This window comes from Dama dama, chromosome 21 (assembly GCF_033118175.1).
Source record: "Dama dama isolate Ldn47 chromosome 21, ASM3311817v1, whole genome shotgun sequence".
Classification (NCBI taxonomy): Eukaryota; Metazoa; Chordata; class Mammalia; order Artiodactyla; family Cervidae; genus Dama; species Dama dama.
Genome location: NC_083701.1, coordinates 21,043,463 through 21,064,529, shown reverse-complemented (window position 1 = coordinate 21,064,529; position 21,067 = coordinate 21,043,463). Strand labels below are relative to the sequence as shown.

Below are 21,067 nucleotides of genomic sequence, written 5' to 3'. Positions count from 1 at the left end.
GGAGAAGAAAATTAAAAGAACAGTGTCATAGCCCCCAAAGAGCTTATTACAGGAACCAAACATATTGGAAAATAATCATAAAAATGTAATAAAATATTATCACAGGAAGCAGTGATTCTGAGAGATGGACACAGTGACCATGTAGGACAGAGAAGAGAGATGGTCCTTCATTTCCCAGAATGCAATGGGCAGTATTTTCACCTGTGACCCCAGTAACAGATGGACATTCCTCTAAAGGGGTTAACTCCTACAGATACACACAAAGTTATCAGGAAACAGAGATGATGAATTAAAGTGTTGATATTTCTTTCAAACACAATGTTTGTGCTCATAATTATTTAAAATTAAATACCTCTCCACAAGCACTTTACATTAAATACTCATTTCAATTTTTCTCCAAATATCAACAAAATCAGGTTCTTCTTCATATAATTTTCAATTCATATACTTAAATTTAATTAACAGCTATACACATGTATTAAGGAGTATTAAGCATGCACATATGCAAACAAAATATTTTTTCTTAAGTTAATTGTGCCTAGAACTTAAATTTGAGTGAACTTATTTTCCACTATAAGTCTTAAAAGTTAAATCACAAAGTGTAAGATAAAAATGCTGCATATTCCTGGTTTAAATTCACACCAAATGTTTATGTATCAGAACCTGTGATTAGAAGAAGAGGGCATTAAAAAAGAGAAAGACAAATATCTTCAATGGTTTTCTAATTTTTCAAACTTTTCTGAGGAAAATGGTCAAAAACAACAAAGTAAAAACCCAGATAATGCCATTTTATAGACTCCATTGACAAATCCTCCCAGTCTTCTTTGTTTTATTCACCACACCTCCAGAGTTTCTCCATGCAGTTTACCTTTGACAAGTAAGATGTGGCCATGGGAATCTGTTTTTGGCAATGAAATGCAAACAGAGGTATTTGTACAGATTCTAGCATCTTTCCAGTTGAAAGTCAAATCAGTTCTCCTGAAATTGTCTCTTTTTCCCTCCATCCTCTGGGAGTGGAATCTGGATGTCAATCTGAGCATCTTGGATCCCAACCAGGAAATCATCTAAAAAGCATTGAAAGAAAAGATGTAAAGAACCTGACCAGGAGTGATCCTTGTCTGTCTGCTCTGGGGTGTATCCTAGTGCCACACTCTCATTCAGAGAGAAATAAGCTTTCATCCTTTTAAAGACACTCTTGTGCTCCCTCTGTTCTAGCAATAGACTATAACCTTGACAGTGAACCTTCCTGTCAATAATAACATTTTACTTATCTCATTTTACATCTACTTCAGTAGATTAAATCTCTTATCTTCAGTCTTCGGGACACGGATAACTTTCCCGAGCACTTATTCCTGGTTCCTAAAGTTAGGTTGTGCTCTATGAACTTCAAGGTACTTTATTACAAAATTTTTAAACCTTTAATACATACAGTAACAGACAAATTTTCTTATTATACTTTTCCAGGCTGATTCTTTATTTAAAAAAAAAACATGTAAACTGTTTGGTGAATATCACCAAATATTTTAAAATAGATTATCTCATAACACATCATATTCAGGTTAAAATGTCAGATGCAAACACCAATATTTACAACTGTTTTAAAGAATATTTGCTTAGTGGTAAAGGACCTGCCTGCCAATGTCAGTTGGAGTCTTAGAGAATTTGTTTGTGCCTTTTCATTTAGGTCCTGGAATTCTGGCTCTGGTTGTTCAACCATATACTTTTCTACATCATCAGCTACCATACACAGAAAGATTCTGTGAAGACAACTTCCACGCTTTTTTTTTTCCCCTCAAATTTTCATAAATGATGTCTTGTTTGAGATCAGAGTTCTCTTTCTCAGCCTAAGGAGAGCTATCCTCAGTTGTCTAACCTTCAGACACATCAACTTTGAAAGAGATGTAAGTCACTGGGTGGGAACACAGTCGTCTGCCCTCTCTAGCTGCACCTACTCCCTGAACTTCAGTGTATTAGCTAACTTGGAATTTTTTACTAGATTGAAAAAAAAAAAAAAAGAAGAAGAAAGACAGTGTAAGGGATGTAACTAAATTTTCACTGAGAAGAAACTGACAGTCTTAAATGTATGTGCATAATCCAGTGGAGATCAGCTAGAAAAGGCAAAGCTAGTTCAATATTTGACAATCCATTGGTGTAATTCATATATTAGCCCATTAAATAAGGGAAAAAACATATGTGGAAACTGTCTTTTTCATGGTGTGATAGCTCTTTATTTTAGGGTTGATAGAATGACATGGTCTGCACCATAGTATATTTATCCATTTACCTACTAAGGGACATCTCTTTGTGACCAACTCTTTGTGTCACAACTCTTCGTAACCCTGTGGACTGTAACCTACCAGGCTCCTCTGTCCATGGGATTTTCCAGGCAAGAATACTGGAATGGGTTGTCATTTCCTCCTCCAGGGGATCTTCTGGACCCAGAGATCGAACCCATGTCTCTTGCATCTCCTGTATTGCAGGCAGATTCTTTACCTGGAAAGTTACCTGGGAAGCCAAGGGACATTAGAGTTGCTTCCACATTTTGGCAGTTATGAATAAAGCTTATAAATATATGGGTGCATGGTTTTGTGCAAATGTAAGTTTTCAACTCCTCTGGCTACCAAGATTTTTAAACTTTTTATTTTGGAATGATCATAGATTAATCAGAACTGTAAAAAAAATGTATATGTATAGATCCCAAGGGTATTTTACCCAGGTGGTCTGGCTCCATAGTCTCAGCTCTTAAGAATTCTATAGTTTTCCAATGTGCAATCTAGAAATGCCTAAACTACTTAAATGTTAAATAAAGAAATAATTGAATGAAATAGAAAATGAACCAGGAAAATATTGGAAGATATTATATATGATTGTCAAGAGCTGTGAAGGCTCTGAGATTTACCTGCTCACTAGCTATTAATCTCATGGCTGTTGGCAGAAGACATGAGGCTCCCAGGTACAAGCTGAAGGTAAGTTTATTAGTTGCAGTGATGGCAATAGGCAGAGAGCTTCATTATTTTTTGTGCTGGTTTCCTGACCCTTGGTCCCATGGAGCAGTGAAAAGAGGAGTGGATGATTCATGAATGGGGCTGCAACACCACTGAGAAGCCCAGAGTTATATGGGCAATAAGGACTCGTGAACCAGCTACTGTGGACACTGTTATCTTATTACACTGAGCAGTTCGCCTGCCTGCCCTCCACTCTAGGGGGAAACAATATCTCTGCTTCCCAAGGCTGAAAACAAACAAGCTATTTGCTATTTAGGGAGCTACCAGTTCTATTGTCCAAGACACTGGGCTGTAAAAGCATCCTTGCTAATGTCTTTCAGAAGAGGGACAGCCGGTGTTTCCTATGGAAGTCATTTGAGTCATGAGACCCACAGGCGAAAAGTGTCTCCAAAAGCTATCTGTGCACTAGGGGAGCATTTTATAACTAAAAATAAACAAAGTCATCAAGAAAAACTCGGTATGTATAGTTAGGAAATAATTTGAGACATACACATGTTAAACAGCAGGCAGATAGCATCTTAAATAACAGACAAAAGTTAAATTGGAAAGCAATGTAAAATAATTACAAAGAGTATAAAATAAATTTGAATATTGTGTATAATGTATAGAAAACATGCAAAACCATATGTAATAAATTAATGGACAAATGGCAAAAAAAAAAATGCTATAGGCGTAAATGGACTTAAAAAAATGCTCAGTAAGTATTTGAAAATAAATTTCAATATTGCTAGAAATTAAATAAATAAGCTAATAACACCAACCTCAGTCAGCTCTCATTTCATGGATATATATTGTTACAATTCATGTAAACTGATAGAATGTTGCTGTGAAACATTCACTAAATGTGTATAAAACATTTCAAATTATTTATACTTTTGATCTTACTAATATAATTCTACTATAAGGATACCCTCGCCATCAAAAGATATTGATATAAGAAGTATGAAATGAGAAGAAAAAAATGCCCTCAGTATATCTTCAAGTGTTGAAAGTAGCTTAGAAAACACAGTACAATGACATGTTTCTCTTAGACAACTACATGCATATACATGCACATACACAAGCCTGTAAAGACAATCATAAAGTTAAATACAGGTTTATTCTGAATTCAGCATTGTTTTTGTTTCTGAATTTATAATTTCTTTATTTTCCAATGTTCTTGGTAGATCACTTTTCAATTTGACTTTCAGGCTCACCGGAAGTGGCAAAGATGGTTCAGAGTGCAGCCTGGCTCTGTTCCCATCCATGTCACAGGTCACATGACTAGGGCACAGTAACAAAGTCGCCTGCATGGACATCTGCATGCACATGGTGTGTGCAGACGTGTGTAAGCAGCACGGCAGTCAGGATGCAGGGCTGTCCCCGGTCACAAAGACCTCACTCCTGTCACCCTCTGCTTACCTCCACCCCAAGCTGCTTGTTGGAAGTTCTTGTTTTCCTAGTGCTGTGTAAGGGGAATTGAAACCTGCTTCTTTCATTTCCTGAAGCACCTTTGACATTCACCCTCGCTGTCGTGTGTCAGCAGTCTGGTCCTTTTTCATGGCTGAGTGGTGTCCCACTGTTGAATACTTGACCATTCACCCATTAACGGACATTGTGTTTATTTTCAGTTTGGGGCACTGCTAGGCGAGCTGCTCTGAACACACTGCAAGGTCTTTGTGGGAACACAGCTTAAAGTCCTGGGGGATGGGACTTCCTGGGTGGTCCAGTACTTAAGATTCTGAGCCTCCACTGCAGGGGATGTAGGTTTGATCCCTCGTTGGGAAACTGAAATCCTGCATGCCCCACGGCCAGGCCAAAAAAATAAAAGAAAAATTCCTGGGGGATAAATGTCTAGAGGGTCAATTGCTGGGTGGAGTGGTGAGCTCATGCTTATTTATTTATTTTAAAGAAACTGCCAAACTGTTTTCTCATGTGGCTTTAAAACTTTCTATTCCCATAACTAATGTAAGGGAGATTCAATTCCTCTACATCTTCGTCAAGATATGATCACCAATATATTTTCTATAGCTGTTATGATATACTTGGAGAGATATCTCCTTGTGGTCTCAGTTTGTATTTCCTCTTGCTGGTGATGCTGAACATATTTTCATGCACTTATTTGCTTCTATGTCTGTTCATATCTTTTGCCCATTTTCTGATTATTGGCAAAGATATAAAAGCAATTCAGTAAAAGAAAGATAGTCTTCTAAACAAATGGTGCTTGAGCAATTGGATACAATATCTGAATACATGCATGTCTATATAAAAAATCTCTAATATATATCGGATCTTTCCAACCCAGAGATTGAACCCAGGTCTTCCGCATTGCAGGTGAATTCTTTACCAGTTGAGCCATCAGGGAAGCCCAAGGATACTAAAGTGCGTAGCCTATCCCTTTCTCCAGGGGATCTTCATGACCAAGGAATCAAACTGGGGTCTTCTGCACTGCAGGCAGATTCTTTACCAGCTGAGCTACCATTGGAAGTCCATACTATCTCTAATATATAATAAATAAAACTCCAATTTACTTGCATATATTTAATTAAAAAGTCAAATGCAACCTAATCCTTACACTTTATACAAAAATTAAGTCTAAATGGTTCCCAGATATAAACATAAAACATAGGAAAATATCTTGAGGTCCACAGGCATAGTGAGATGCTCTTAGACATGACACCAAAAGCATGAGGCATAAAACAAAACAAAAAACAATGAACTGGAGATCATCAAAATGAAAATATTTGCGCTGCTAGTTGAGTTTTACATTTTTCTTTTTACCTGCCACACTGAATTGCTAAGTCATTTGAGGAGAAATTTTATGTCTGTTTATATTAAGTGTGTCTATCATAGGTGCCAGAAAATGATTAATTGTGATTGAACAAGCAAATGCTTCTGTATATTAGAATATTTAGCATATGTTCAGGAATTAATGCTTATTGAATATTTATATAGCACTGAGCTAAATCTGCACTGTGGAAATTCTCTAGCACTCAACAGGCACTTAATGAGTGATTGTAATATTAACATATTCACCAACTTAAAGGCTTGGGCTTCCCTGGTGGCTCAGATGGTAAAGAATCCTCCTGCAATGCGTGAGACCTGGGTTCTATCCGGTTGGGAAGATCCCCTGGAAGAGTGCAGGGCAACCCACACTCCAGTATCCTTGCTGGAAAATCCCCATAAGCAGAGGAGCCTGGTGGGCTACAGTCCGTAGGGTTGGAAAGAGTCAGACAGGACTGAGCAACAGCACAGCAAAAGATGGATGCTCAGGAGGAAAGAAAAAAGCTTAGTTCACTTTCCAAAAGGAGTAAACAGTGTTCAAAGGGACAGTCTTTGCCTACATAGAAAAAACACGCCAAGAAGTCAAAATAAAAATTATTAGAGAAGGAAAAAGATGAGCGTGGGTCGGAGAGGACTCAACAGAAGCTTAGGGGGAAGAGGAGAAAGACATTGAGATGCTAGAAAGAAGGCACTGGTCTTTGGGGACTGACTCTGGTCACTTTTTTTATACAGAAGGTGACAATCATGTTCTGTCAACTAGGAATCAGTAAAACAAAGTCTAAACTGAAAGCATGGACATGATATGGAATCAATGAAATAATGCAAAGTATATTTTCAAAAACTTTATAGGACAAAAACTCCATTAACAATTCCCTGTTCATTCCTTGATTATTTTTATTTTTCTGAAGGAGAAAAGATGCCCTCCTCTTTCTAAACTTTGAGCCTACCATTCTTTCTACTTCTCTTTGCTTTCCCTGGAAAATAAAACTTCAGGACAGGAGGAAACTCATCTAGAACTCAGAGCATACACCTCTGATGAGCCAGTTCTCCATGAATAAAAGAGAAAACCAGATCTGAAAGAGACACGTGCACCCCAATGTTCATCACAGCACTGTTTATAATAGCCAGGACATGGAAGCAACCTAGATGCCCATCAGCAGATGAATGGATAAGGAAGCTGTGGTACATATACACAATGGAATATTACTCAGCCATTAAAAAGAATTCATTTGAATCAGTTCTAATGAGATGGATGAAACTGGAGCCCATTATACAGAGTGAAGTAAGCCAGAAAGATAAAGATCATTACAGCATATTAACACATATATATGGAATTTAGAAAGACAGTAATGATAACCCTATACGCAAAACAGAAAAAGAAACACAGATGTACAGAACAGACTTTTGGACTCTGTGGGAGAAGGCGAGGGTGGGATGTTTCGTGAGAACAGCATGTACATTATCTATAGTGAAACAGATCACCAGCCCAGGTGGGATGCATGAGACAAGTGCTTGGGCCTGGTGCACTGGGAAGACCCAGAGGAATCAGGTGGAGAGGGAGGTGGGAGGGGGGATAGGGATGGGGAATACATGTAACTCCATGGCTGATTCATGTCAATGTATGACAAAACCCACTGCAATGTTGTGAAATAATTAGCCTCCAACTAATAAAAATAAATGAAAAAAAAAAAAAGAGAATACTAGAAAAATGGTCAAAATACACTTATTCAGAACACTAGAAATTAACCAAAATCTTGCACACAAGCACCCAAGAGTATTGATTAAGAAAGAAAAATGCATCATGTGAAGAAGTCAAGGTTTGTGGGATTTAACCTTGTCTTGTTCCCAATGCCACGGCATACTTGAATTGCAACAGCCTTTTCATGTTTTTCTATCTGAAAGAAGCCAGACAAAGGAAATCACATATTGTCTGATTCTATTAATAAGTTGGTAAGTAGTTGACCCGGGTGTTGGAGAAGATGGAAGCAAGAGGAGAAGGGGGGTGACAGAAGATAATATGATTAGATGGCATCTCTGAGTCAATGGACATGAGTTTGAGCAAGCTCCAGGAGATGGTGAAGGACAGGGAAGCCAGGCGTGCTGCAGTCCATGGGATCACAGAGTCAGACAGGGCTTAGTGACTAAACTACAAGTAGTCATCAGAGTTTTGGGAAATGGGTAATTTGGTAGGGATGTTAATGCGTTAGAGTTTCTTTCTATGCTGATGAAAATATTTTGGAATTCGAGAGTGGTTGTGGTTATACAACTCTGTGTGTAAATTTAAAAAGCCAGTGTATTATACATTTCAGGACGGTGATTTCTGTAGTCTTTAAATTATACCAAATAAATCTATTGTTTAAAAAATGACCTTCATAATACTTAAAAGCAAATATATGTGTGAAATCAAGCTAACAATTGCTTAACTAACATAAATTTACACAACTGTTAAAATATCAACTATTTTATTAACAATGCTGTTTATTGCTTGCTATTAGAAAGTCTGCACACTAGCATTTATATGGTAGTAAGTTAGGAGTTAGGTTGCTGTATATATAATAAACAGAGACAATGAAAAATTTATAAAAAATATTCCATATGGTTTACAGCAAAATAAAAATAAGTAATATCACTTGATATAGCTGTTAAATTTATCACAAAGCTTGCAAAATAAGTTCTGTGAACTGTGTATCTGTCTGTGAGGGGTGAGTTTATGCTCAATTCAATGAGCTTCATACATGACAAAAGTGCCCATCCATGTGGCATGCCCAGCTCAGTGGTAAAGAATTTGCTTGCAAGGCAGGAGACGCAGGCTCGATCCCTGGTTTGGGAAGATCCTCTGGAGAAGGAATAGGCAATCCATTCCAGTATTTTTGTCTGAAAAATCCCATGGACAGAGGAGCCTGGTGTGCTTCAGTCAATGGGATCGCAAAGAACTGGACACGACTTAGTTACTGAACAAAAAGAAGACAATTTTAGGGCAACAGAATTGACTGCTTCAAAATTCTGATGTGCGTTTGGAGATAAAGATGGAATATTGAAAGTTTATGTCAAAAACTTTTCCAATTCTTATATTAAAATCACCCCCAATAATATCAAATATAATTTTTTATTTCAATTTATTTTAGAAAACTTCATCGATATTTTTAAACATAAAGTTAGACAACATATTCCATTTCAATGCAAAGTTAATTTATATGGAAAACTTTAAAATTTTATTTTATATATATTTATGAAAGTGAAAGTGTTAGATGCTCAGTTGTATCCAAGTCTTTGCAACCCCATGAACTGTAGCCTTTCAGGCTCCTCTGTCCATGGAATTCTTCAGGCAAGAATACTAGAGTAGGTTGCCATTTCCTTCTCCAGGGCATCTTCCTGACCCAGGGATTTGACCCGGGTTTCACACATTGCAGGCAGATTCTTTACCCTCTGAGTCAGGGATGTCCCTATATATCTTTGTATATAACTGTTAAAACAACAAAATTTTAGTTGCATGTTAAGTGTTTTTCATAATTGGTTTTTTGTGAGACAGCTTCTTGTGAGTGAAGGAAAAATAGCTTACAATGGTAACTTTGGGCTTTTCATTGTCCTTTTCTGCCATCTTCAATATATTTATTTTATCCACTCTGAACAAACTTATCTCTGCATTTAATAAAAAGGCTGTTTCTAGGAGTATTTTTATTTGCTTGTTAGTTTATCTGTGTCTTTTATAGAAGAAATAGAACAAGGTATTTTTTCTGACCTCATTACTGGAAACAGTTGATAATTTTATGATCAATGGAAAAAATGATCTTGTAGATACTGTTGATCAATAATAGCTCTTCGTATTAGTGACTGGAAAGCTCATAGCAAAATCATGGAATGTTAAAAATGAGTGCATACACTTATATGAAGAAAGGAAAAGATCTTTGGGGTCACTGACAGTGTAATGTAATTGATTAGGCCTATGATTAGAAATTCAACATTCAAAAAATGAAGATCATGGCATCCGGTCCCATCACTTCATGGCAAATAGATGGGGAAACAATGGAAACAGTGACAAACTTTATTTTCTTGGGCCCCAAAATCACTGCAGATGGTGACTACAGCTGTGAAATTAAAAGACACTTGCTCCTTGGAAGAAAAATTATGATCAATCTAGAAAGCATATTAAAAAGCAGAGACATGACTTTGCCAACAAAGGTCTGTTTGGTGAAAGCTATGGTTTTACCGGTAGTCATGTATGGATGTGAGAGCTGGACTATAAAGAAAGCCGAGTGGCGAAGAATTGATGCTTTTGAATTGTAGTGTTAGAGAAGACTCTTCAGAGTCCCTTGGACTACAAGGAGATCACACCAGTCAATCCTAAAGGAAATCAGTCCTGAATATTCATTGGAAGGACTGATGCTGAAGCTGAAACTCCAATACTTTGGCCACCTGATGCAAAAAGGCAACTCACTGGAAATGACTCTGATGCTGGGAAAGATTGAAGGTGGGAGGAGAAGGGGATGACAGAGGTCAGGATGGTTGGATGGCATCAATGACTCATTGGACACGAGTTTGAGCAAGCTCTGGGAGTTGGTGGACAGGGAGGCTTGGCTTGCTGCAGTCCATAGGGTCACAAAGAGTTGGACATGGCTGAGTGACTGAACTGAACTGATGATTAGAACGAAAATAAAAATAAGTAGAATGTAGACATAGTTTTTAGAAAATAAGTTAAAACTTCACTTATGGGTAAAGAAAGCATAGATGATTAACCTTTTTTATTTACATGTGATTGATACATGTTTCCTTATAATAATTCTAAAGAATCATCTCAACTCTTCATATCATCAAAATTTTAAAAATGGGAGCTTTCCTGGTGGCTCAGTGATAGAAAAAAAAATCTGCCTGCCAATGCAGGAGACATGGGTTTGATCCCTGATCTGGCAATATTCCACATGCCTGAGACAGAGCAACTAACCCCGGGAGCTGCAACTACTGAACCCACGTCCTGCACCTGCTGAAGGCTGTGTGCCCGAGAGCCTGTGCTTCACAACAAGAGAAGGCACTGCAGTGAGAAGTCCATGTACCACAGCTAGAGTAGCCCCAGGTGCAACAACTAGAGAAAAGCTTGCACAGCAACGAAGACCCAGTAGAGCCAGAAATTTAAATAAATAAAATTTAAAAAATGGTTTCTGATTCGTATTATGCATAAACTAAGGAATCAAAATAGGTTTGACTTGGTCAGGCTGAAAAAGTGAGCACTAGAATTTGGAGATCTTACATATTAATATTTCAGATGGGTAGAAAATTAGAACATACTAATGATTAAGCTATCTTCATCAGAAAAGACATGAACTGAATCTAAATTATAGAAATTAAACTAAAAGAAGCAATAATTCTACACAAACTCATAATAACTCACACCCACAGAATTAAACAGTAATTCTCAAAATCTTTCACTTAAGTGTTGCCATAATAACATTAGGAATTCCAAAAATTTAGATTGGAACATACCATCTGCTGAAAATATTAATGTCTGAGCAAGTACAGCTGTGAGCTCAATTAGTCACACAGTCATTGAAATGAAGCGTACATAAAAAATGTACCCTTTCACAAATAAAAGCTAGCCTACTAATTCATACCAATGTTCTCTGCTGTGGATGCCCTTGTGCTTAGAGAAGGAGATGACTAAAAAAGTGCCTGAGTTCACACATGCAGGTGGCAAATATCACCCCAAAACTGCTTTCTCTGGCTATTTCCTTGAGAATCTTGAAAACCACAGCCTTTTGCCCAGAAGCTGCACAGAAGTACACTTCATCTAAATACTGCTTCACAGAAACAAGGAAACGTCTGTAAAATTAATAAGGCAGAGCAGACCTCTTGCTTCTGTCGACTTTTAAGATGTTCTATTTCCTTATAAACCTTTTAGATCTCATAAATATTCTGGCAAATATGAAACACTGAACAAAGCTTGTTAATGGCAGTTGCTTTTATCTGTTTCTCAGAGATCAGATCGGGTTGCTGAAGTTGAGTGCATACATGAGTTTGAAGTATATTTGAGTGTGCCATTCAATGAGAGCAACTTCAAAGAGTCTTCACACTTGTTTCAGGTGCTATCATGGCGTTAAGTATTTCTTTCCCTTGATAAAAGGTGTTTGTTGAGCTTGACATATTAAAAAAGTATTGCTGAGAATCCCTTCTTTGTGTTTTTTATACTTGGAACTGAATCATACTTGAATGATGTTTTGATAGCATCTATCCTCAATGAAATGAATAAATTATTTCTTATTGCTCACATTTATCAAAATTTTATAATGCAGAAGGGTTAAAAATAACAGCTTGTCATAAGCAACTTTTATAAAATTTGTGTAGGGGGGCAACTATTCATGTGAAGGAGGTTATATTGGAAAAAGTGATATAAAGGATCCTACATCCTCATTCCAACATTTCATTCTTAATTTTTAATTAGCATAGAGTATGCATTAAATTACTATTATACATCAAGCATTGTTCTTACACAGAGGATACGCTGATGAATAGGAAGCAGCCCCAGTATTCAAGCATTCGTCATCTCTGTGGGTATCGATAAATGGGAATGACAACTATATTCTACAATTTTCTGAGACATTTCAGACACTATTCTGGAAACACAAAAACAGGACACATAAAGGAGATTTGGCTGGAGTTTCAGGATAGAAAAGTCAGAAGAGATTCCTTGCTATTTGCAAGAGCAGAATTAATTCTAAAGAAGGAAGAGGTATGGGGAGGGGGGTTGGGTAGAGCACCCAGGTGAAGAAGATTAAGTTAAAGCCCTGTATACATAGATGTGACACTGTTTGGCTTCTGCTACAGTTCTGTATGATCCACACTGTACATGGAAGAAGTGAGGAAATGGGAGGATCCAGGGCATACACTATCCTCTGTACCATATTAACAGATTGAAATTCCCAGTAAACTTGCAGAAGATTTTTGTTAAGTATGGAGTAGGTGACACAGTCAGCTCTCTGTTTCTTAAGGGACCCCATGGCTGAATCGCTCCGGCCTGGTGCACTGGGAAGACCTGGAGGAATCGGGTGGAGAGGGAGGTGGGAGGGGGGATCGGGATTGGGAATACATGTAAATCCATGGCTGATTCATATTAATGTATGACAAAACCCACTGGAAAAAAAAAAAAATAAAAAAAAAAAAAAAAAAAAAACTAAAAAAAAAAAAATAATAAAATAAAATGGGTCAAGCTCCCAGCCCAGAGGCCAAACAGGAAGAAGATAAGTTTTCTCGGTAGGAGGTGATGGGAGCCTGAATGTGGTAACTGATAGGAATTATGACAGGTGGTCCTTGAATCGGGCCCTGCCATGTATATTGGATCACTAAATTTGCAATGTCATTCATTTTCAGTTCAGTTCAGTTCAGTTTAGTTGTGTTTGACTCTTTGAGACCCCATGGACTGTAGCACGCCAGGCTTCCCTGTCCATCACCAACTCCCAGAGCTTGCTTAAATTCATGTCCATCATGTCAGTGATGCCATCCAACCATCTCATCCTCTGTCACCCCCTTCTCTTGCCTTCAATCTTTCCCAGCATCAGGGTCTTTTCCAGTGAGTCAGTTCTTCACATCAGGTGGCCAAAGTATTGGAGTTTCAGCTTCAGCATCAGTCTTTCCAATGAATACTCAGGACTGATTTCCCTTTAGATTGACTTGTTTGATCTCCTTGCAGTCCAAGGGACTCTCAAGAGTCTTCTCCAACACCACAGCTCAAAAGCATCAATTCTTCGTTCTTTAATTCTTCATTCCCCTTAATTATGAACGAAGCTTCACTTTTAATTAGTATTTTTATTGAAATCATTTATCAGTAACCCTTTTCATTAAGCCCCTTCTGTGTTCCAGGTTCAGCTCAGTGGTGAAGATACACAGCTAAGCAGTGTAGCCACGGTCATGGCCTTTGTAGAAACTAAAGCTTGAGAGGGATGGTGATTTCAGCCAGAGCAGTAAAGGTGGCCAAGTGCTGTGAATGTGTCAGAAAAATTCAGATTTAAAAAAAAAATAATTTTATTTATTTATTTTTGACGATACTGTGTCTTTATTGCTGCGCATGCTACTCTCTAGCTTTGATGTGCAGACTTCTCACTATGTTGGCATCTCCTACTGTGGAGCATGGGCTCTGGGGCACTCAGGCATCAGTAGTTGTGGTGCTCAGGCTCAGTTGCTCCACAGCATGTGGGATCTTCTTGGATCAGATATATGTATAAAGCCCATCTAAGAGGAATTGTGCTTGTTTTTGGTGGTGGTGAGACTTAGCATGGTATCTATTTGGAGTTTTTGTGTTCTTTTTGATTGGTCTAATTATTTACGATCAACAAGTATTAATTTTCCCGCAGATTTTTTTTTTCAAAAAAAGATAAAAATGAGAGCAAATAGATAATCATTAAGAAACTAAAATAACATAGATATCAGAATTGTTTCAAAACTATTTCTACAATTGTTCACTCTTTGGCACTGTAATTACTTGAAAGAAAACTGGAGTCTCTTATGACACAGAAATGAGCTGCTTCTCAGTTATGAATGGCCAGAGAGTGATGTCCTGTCAGACCTGTCTTCTCTGTATAGATTCAGCTCTTAATGGACCATTGTGAAGCCATAACTCTGATGGCTTCACAACGGTGAAGCCATAACCCTGATGGCTTCACAATGGTGAAGCCATTCACAACTCAGGTACTGTTTTCAGTAATTCTGGTTGCTTAAATAATTGGACAAATATCATCTTTATTCCATCTCTAGGGCCTTTAGGGGCCAGATAACTAATCTTCATAAATATTAATACTTGTTACTAAAAGCTGCTCAAAAGCCAATAAACAGTACAGGTTGGTGGAAAGGACAGTTTGCTTTATTTTGGATGCTGGCAATGGGTGGGGAGTGTAGACTCCTGTCCAAAGGCCAACTCCTCCCCTCTCACCCCTGACAATCGGGCACAGGGGTTTCATAGACGGAGGGAGAAGGCTACATGCAGAAACAGCAGTCAGCTCTGACAGTTATCTTAAAATTGGCCATCAGTGGTCTGACCAACATCATCTTGATTGCTTTAGGTACAGTTACTCTTCAGTTCCAGGGTCAGTTGGTTTCCATTTCCCTGAGGCCTTTTCTTGAAATTATAGCAGCTTATGTCAGTCTGGTCATCATGCAGTTAACTTTTTCCACTTGGTGGGGGTTTCAGTATCTATAAGACAGTTCATAGGATATGGCTCAGAAGATGATCTATAACCCTTGCTGCTGCTGCTGCTGCTACTAAGTCTCTTCAGTCGTGTCTGACTCTGTGCGATCCCATAGGTGGCAGCCCACCAGGCTCCCCCGTCCCTGGGATTCTCCAGGCAAGAACACTGGAGTGGGCTGCCATCTCCTTCTCTGATGCATGAAAGTGGAAAGTGAAAGAGAAGTCTCTCAGTCGTGTCTGACTCTTAGCGACCTCGTGGACTGCAGCCTACCAGGCTCTTCCGTCCATGGGATTTTCCAGGCAAGAGTACTGGAGTGGGGTGCCATTGCCTTCTCCGCTATAACCCTTGAGAAGGAACTTAAATAAAGGTCCTTGATTGTGCTTAATGACTACATTATTATTATTTGATCTCCTTTGACTGTTTTCCTTTGTTTCTGCATGTTCTCACTCTCTGATTAAACTTATTTTTTGGCTAAAGTTTTTCCACAGACGAAGGGCAGGCAAAAGACTTGGGGGGAAGGACCATAGGGTTCTGCTCCATTTCATACTGATGGGCCAGAAATTGTGTCCTTAGGGTTATGCACCCAAAGTAAGCAGCTCACCACTGGCCCTGTTCATGGCAGCTAAGTCTTCTGAGGACATGCTCTAAACATCTGTGAACTCAAACCCAGGAAGTGAAAACACAGATGTAGTAAAAAGTATCTGTTTTTATTTTCCTGTATGCATCATTAAAAAAGGTACAGTTTTATTAGTAGTACATTAAGGAACTTAAAGAACAAAGTGACAAGCCGTTGTCACAGATATTAATTTACATTTTACAAACATCCACCAAAACAATTAAAAATGAAATAAATATATTTACATTTCATACTTCTGGTATTTTCATTGCATTTTAATATGTATAAAATATATAACATTTATAGTATTCTATTTATCTTTAAAAGCAACTTCAAATGTGCAAAGAAGTGAATTATAATTTTAAAGTATTAGGCAATAAGAGTAAATCATAAACAAGAGTTTTAGAGGAATGAATAAAGTAACTCCTTATGGAGAGTCATCAGGACAGCAGTGTTAAGCATGTGTTAATATTATAGAACATTAACACTTACCTTAAAGAGTTATGCACAAGATCTTCCTTGTGCTTTTAAAGCTTCTCCACATTGCTGATTTCTAGCAGTAATTCTACATCTGTGTTAGGCTGAATACTTTTTCACAGTAATAAATCAAGCATTTCTCAAACCCAGCATTCCATGTAAACAAAGTTTATGACAATTTTTGTTTTTGAAAATGAAGGAAACCTTTAGCTTTAATGTTCCCAAAGGAAAGTCTCTCTGCTGACATAGTGAATATGGGGTTGGCATTTATTTCCAAGGACTTGTTTCTTCTTGCTGAATGTGTTTTGTGATCAAAGGCTTTAAAACTCTAAGTTGGTGCATGCCTGAAAAATGGGCAAGAAATGACACGCTTATTATTTTCCCTTAAAAATAGTGTCAGATGGTAAATGTTTGGGTACACATTACACTTACATTATCTATTAAAGTAGCTTTGAAATAAATACTTGTTGCAATATAACAAATTACAAATGTCCCTGCTTTAATATACTTCAGCTTAAATGAACTGTGATTCTTTATCAGGCAATATACATTGCTATAGTAGTTAGCAAAGATGTCATATGATATTTGAACTCCTTTCTCTGACCCAAGTATGTATAATGGAATGTTCCCTTTGAGCTTATACAATTTACACCATCGTGAACTTTAGCATGTATTTATACACATACATATGTATACATATATGTATATATATGTATAATGTGTATGTACACACACACACATACACACATATACCAAGGCACTGGAGAGATTAACACATAATTAAGCATTCTGCTCTTAAAATGGTTCTAGTATAAACTAGGATTTAAGGAGAAAATCTCATGCATCTGAACCTAAATTACATGAGAAGTAGAGATTAATCTGAATATTTTTCTTTCTTTCTAAGCTTTCTCATTCAAGTAGTCCAAGTTATAACAAATTTCAGTGTCTAGTCATTGCACAGTGAAAAAATATGTCAGGTGTTATTTGCTAACTGAAGAAAATCAAAGTAATATTTTTGTAATAGGTGGCTTCTCTACTAGTCATGTTAATTAGCAATTTAGACCTGGGGGTTTTGTTTTTCAGTAGTATCAAAAATAAACTCAACATGGTATTATCCTAAATTTTAATTTAGCCTACAATTTACAATGTAAATTTAAAGTATATTAATAAATTTATTTGAAATATATTCTTCTATAGAATTTGTGATTAGCATTTTATTATATATACACGTGTGTGTGTATGTGTGTGTGTTCTGCAAGGAGACATAAACCCACACATATCTCATTGTGCCCCTTTTTCTTTACACACACATCAGCACAGCCTCGAAGAGCTTTATGACAGAAAAAAAAGGTATTTAATTAAATGGCTCTTTTTGTATTTTTTTGAATGGAGTTTTTTTACAAAATCTGACATTTTTAAATGATTATGTTATACTTGTAGAAAGCTTCAAAACTTTCTCTTTCTTTAGGTTGAGTAACCCATTTCCTATGGCCTGCGGCCTGACTGATCATCACATTATGGACACACGGATGTCACCCCAATGTGGGGCAGGCTGACACACGCTCAAGGTGGTGTCAGAGGTCCTGTGATGAGCTGGCTGCTCTGCTCAGGTCCTGACGCGGGTGCCCATCCCTCCACACCCCGCCCTCTTGGGCTGGCGCCTTCCTGAAGTCTGTCTTGGGTGGCTTCTGATTTTAGAATGACTGTTGTCTTTGACCAAAAAGCAGTGAGCCATAATGCCATAGTCATATGCCCATTATGCTATGTTAGTCGCTCAGTTACATCTGACTCTTTTGCAACCCTCTGGGCTATAGCCTGCCAGGCTCCTCTGTCCATGGAATTCTTCCAGCAAAAATGCTGGTTGCCATTTCCTTCTCCGGGGGATCTTCCTGATCCAGGGATGGAACATTGCAGGCAGATTCTTTACCTCCTGAGCCACCATATTCCCATTATGAAAATGTATTTAGTTAGATGGTCAAAATAAATTATGTTAAAACTGTATTTTGTCCAGTTTGCCCCAGTTCTTTTTAAAAGGACTCCTAGATAAACTTGGCACTTGCTCAGCTACAGTCCTGAACCTTCACTTCTTTTCAATTTAGTGTGCTTAAGAGTTGATCAGATACAGAGTGAATTAATAATTTATAATGATTATGGAAATAGCTTGATGTTCATTTTTAATTATAATGTTCATGTGTCCTTTTTACAAATAATGTTTCCCTCCTGAGAGATTTTTTTCCTTCTTTTTAAAATCAGTCCACCTTATTATATACTTGGTCATCTTCACAAGGAAGTATGCAACAAGTTTGACTGAGTTGGGAACATGTGTACTAATAAGAAAAGTAAATTTTTCTTAATAGGGAGCTGGTTGCTTAAAAGAAGATCTCAGCACAGCTGTGGTATAGGACAGACAATGTTATACAAACACCTGGGATCTGAGCTGTGTGCACTTTGGAGCTTTCAAATCTCCAACCTCTTCATACCATATTCCTAGGACAAGATGCCTACAATAATTCATATAGTTTGGCATTGCATGACTGCTTTTTATAACATCATAAGGTAGAAGTTTTAGCTATTATTTTCATATCTCACTTTATTCTCTCATATGCTCTAACTAAAATGGAACGATGTCATCCACCCAGCAAAAGTAATAGATTTGAGAATACTTGGGGACATTTCCGATCAAGATTAGTAGGTGGGGTTAGGAATACAAGAAGGAACTGTTTCTTACACCACGTGAATTGATCTTTTCTCTATGAAAGGTTTTGAGGTCACTGAAAATTTATGAAATTTTAATTTAATAATAAATTACAGGGAAAATAGAAATCTCCTTAAATGAAGGAAAGAACAAGAGGTTCATAGATGTTTCCTTCATTCCTCACTAAATTAGCACATTTTGGCATCTTTGAAGGAATACCAGCTGTGAATAAAACATTTGGTGTCAGTGAACCCAGGAAGAAATACTCCATTTTACATCGTGGCTATTGTTGGTCGAATGTAATGATCTTTTTGAAATTCTCAGCAATGATTTACAACAGCATACACAAACTGGGGTGCCAATGTCAAGTCATGGGTTGAAGCTATAAGGAGAAATCCACACCAGTGAGCTGAGGTGCTCTTTTCTTGGACAAGGGTCTTCACGCTGGTCTCAGGGCCTCTGCCTCCTCCTGTCGCTCCTCACACAATAGCAGGGCACTGGTTCCTGATCAGGCCCTTCATGTATTTGTCATACAAAATAGTCTAAAATACAGACGTGGCTGTTTAATGGGTGTTTTATTTATAGGTAGCTTACAATTTTTATATTATTTACACACTCCCGTCATTCATCGGTTTGTCTTCCCTTTTGATGAAAGCAACGCAGTGGTCCTGACCCAACAAGGAGGAGCAAGTCATCTCGCTCATTTAGGACGATCCCCTGAGGCCTTCCAAACAGCAGTGCTTTGGGGATCCGTCTGACCTTCTCCTCCACTCAGATTTCCGCGTGGCTTCACTAACTTTGGGATGTGATGGCTTCTCCATTGTCTGCGGCGATGAGTAAGGTCGTCCTGTTTACAAGTCAAGACGAGAGGGAGGACAAGCTCAGGCTCAGGTCATGTACTTGGCTTTGCTTGGTACTCCGGAGCTGGAAGCCGCAGAGGCGGCAGCCTGACTGCTTAGAAACAGAGGGTCCAAACAAGCCACTTTGGCAGCAAAGAAGGAATGAATGCAGTGGAGAACAGCAAAGAGATTCGAAAACTCCAGCTCCTGAAAGGGACAGAGAAATGAGTCACACAAAATAAAAATCAATTTCTTTGAGATAAATGAAACATCATCACACTACTAGATAGTAGCTAGACCTTCTCTTTAAAGTGCAATAAACTTAACTAGAATCAAAGATATCTAATGTATGGAAACTGTAGGCTCTTTTGTTTCAGATATTAATTTCAAATGCAGATTTACTTTAAAATACAGTGCTCCAGGAGCTAGAAGGACTTAATATGATTATCACCCAGGAGAGTCTTTTCAACATTGATCAACGCTGCACAGAAATACACTTGGCCAGATTAAAATTTTACTCTTGATAAAATGTAAACAAAGAGAAGCAGTAGATTTAAAAGTATTTTTATCTCTATAGAGACAATTCAAATGAAGAATTTGGATTAGAATGATTAACAAGTACTCTTCACTACTCTCTAGAATCAATCGCTATTTGCTGTTGGACAATGAATATGAAATACTAAAAGCAAGGGATATGAATGTTTTTGATGCTATAAGCAAGCAGTTCACTTCTAAAATATAATGTGTGCACTCATTTTAAATTTAATTAGTTTTGATTATCATACTTGGTTGTTAAATCAATGCATCTATTCAATGTAGGCGAGATAGTTATGCGGTCAAAGTAATTCCCTTCATAATGTTGGGAGCTCTTAGTTTCCGATGCTAAGTATTAAAACACCAGAGCTCTGGTTTAAGTATTTTAAATTCCTAAAATGACTCCACCTAAAAGTGATTTTAGTTTCTCGGTCATCATGATTTCAGGAGCCTTATGTTTAGTAACCTGCCTCATGTCACTGTGAGGTGTTACTGGTCATGCAGCAGGTTTCCTCTGGTCACATTTCAGTCCACAAAAGAGCCCCTTCATTCTCTCTGCAGCCAGCTCATTTTACGCACAGGTTTTGAATGCATTCAGTGTCAATTTGTAAAAAATCCACTAGGTGTAAAAAGGTGGGAAGGCTTTGGAAAACATGAGGTGTGCTTTCTGTACTCTTGGTAAAAGGGAGAATACTGTTGAATGTTGCAACTGGGCAAAAGTACAAGTAACTTTTTCTCAAAAATATATTTGCCACATCTCTGTTAAACTGGAGATTATAGCTTGGCTGTCAGAAAAATAAATAGTCTAAATATGAAGACATTTCAGAATGATTAATATTTTCATACCTTGTCAAGAATATGTCAATGATTAGATGTAGTTGGCACTTTAAAATTTTACACCTATTTTCAGCTGTGGGGTGGGCAAGAAATTAAAGGCAATCAGAAGAAAAGGCAGGATGCAGAGATGTGCT

General features: G+C 37.7%; 1 protein-coding gene across 2 annotated transcripts in view; it reads right to left on the bottom strand.

Annotated features, from left to right (window-relative positions):
- Positions 1 to 19,303: 19,303 nt before the first annotated feature.
- The window catches only part of SNTG1 (syntrophin gamma 1), a 136,980-nt gene continuing 135,216 nt past the window's right edge, over positions 19,304 to 21,067 (bottom strand). For both annotated transcript variants that reach the window (XM_061122805.1, XM_061122806.1), the window contains one exon: positions 19,304 to 19,769. In XM_061122805.1, coding sequence (XP_060978788.1) covers positions 19,611 to 19,769 — 159 coding nt within the window. In that variant the 3' untranslated portion in view covers positions 19,304 to 19,610. The remainder of the gene's footprint in view (positions 19,770 to 21,067) is intronic.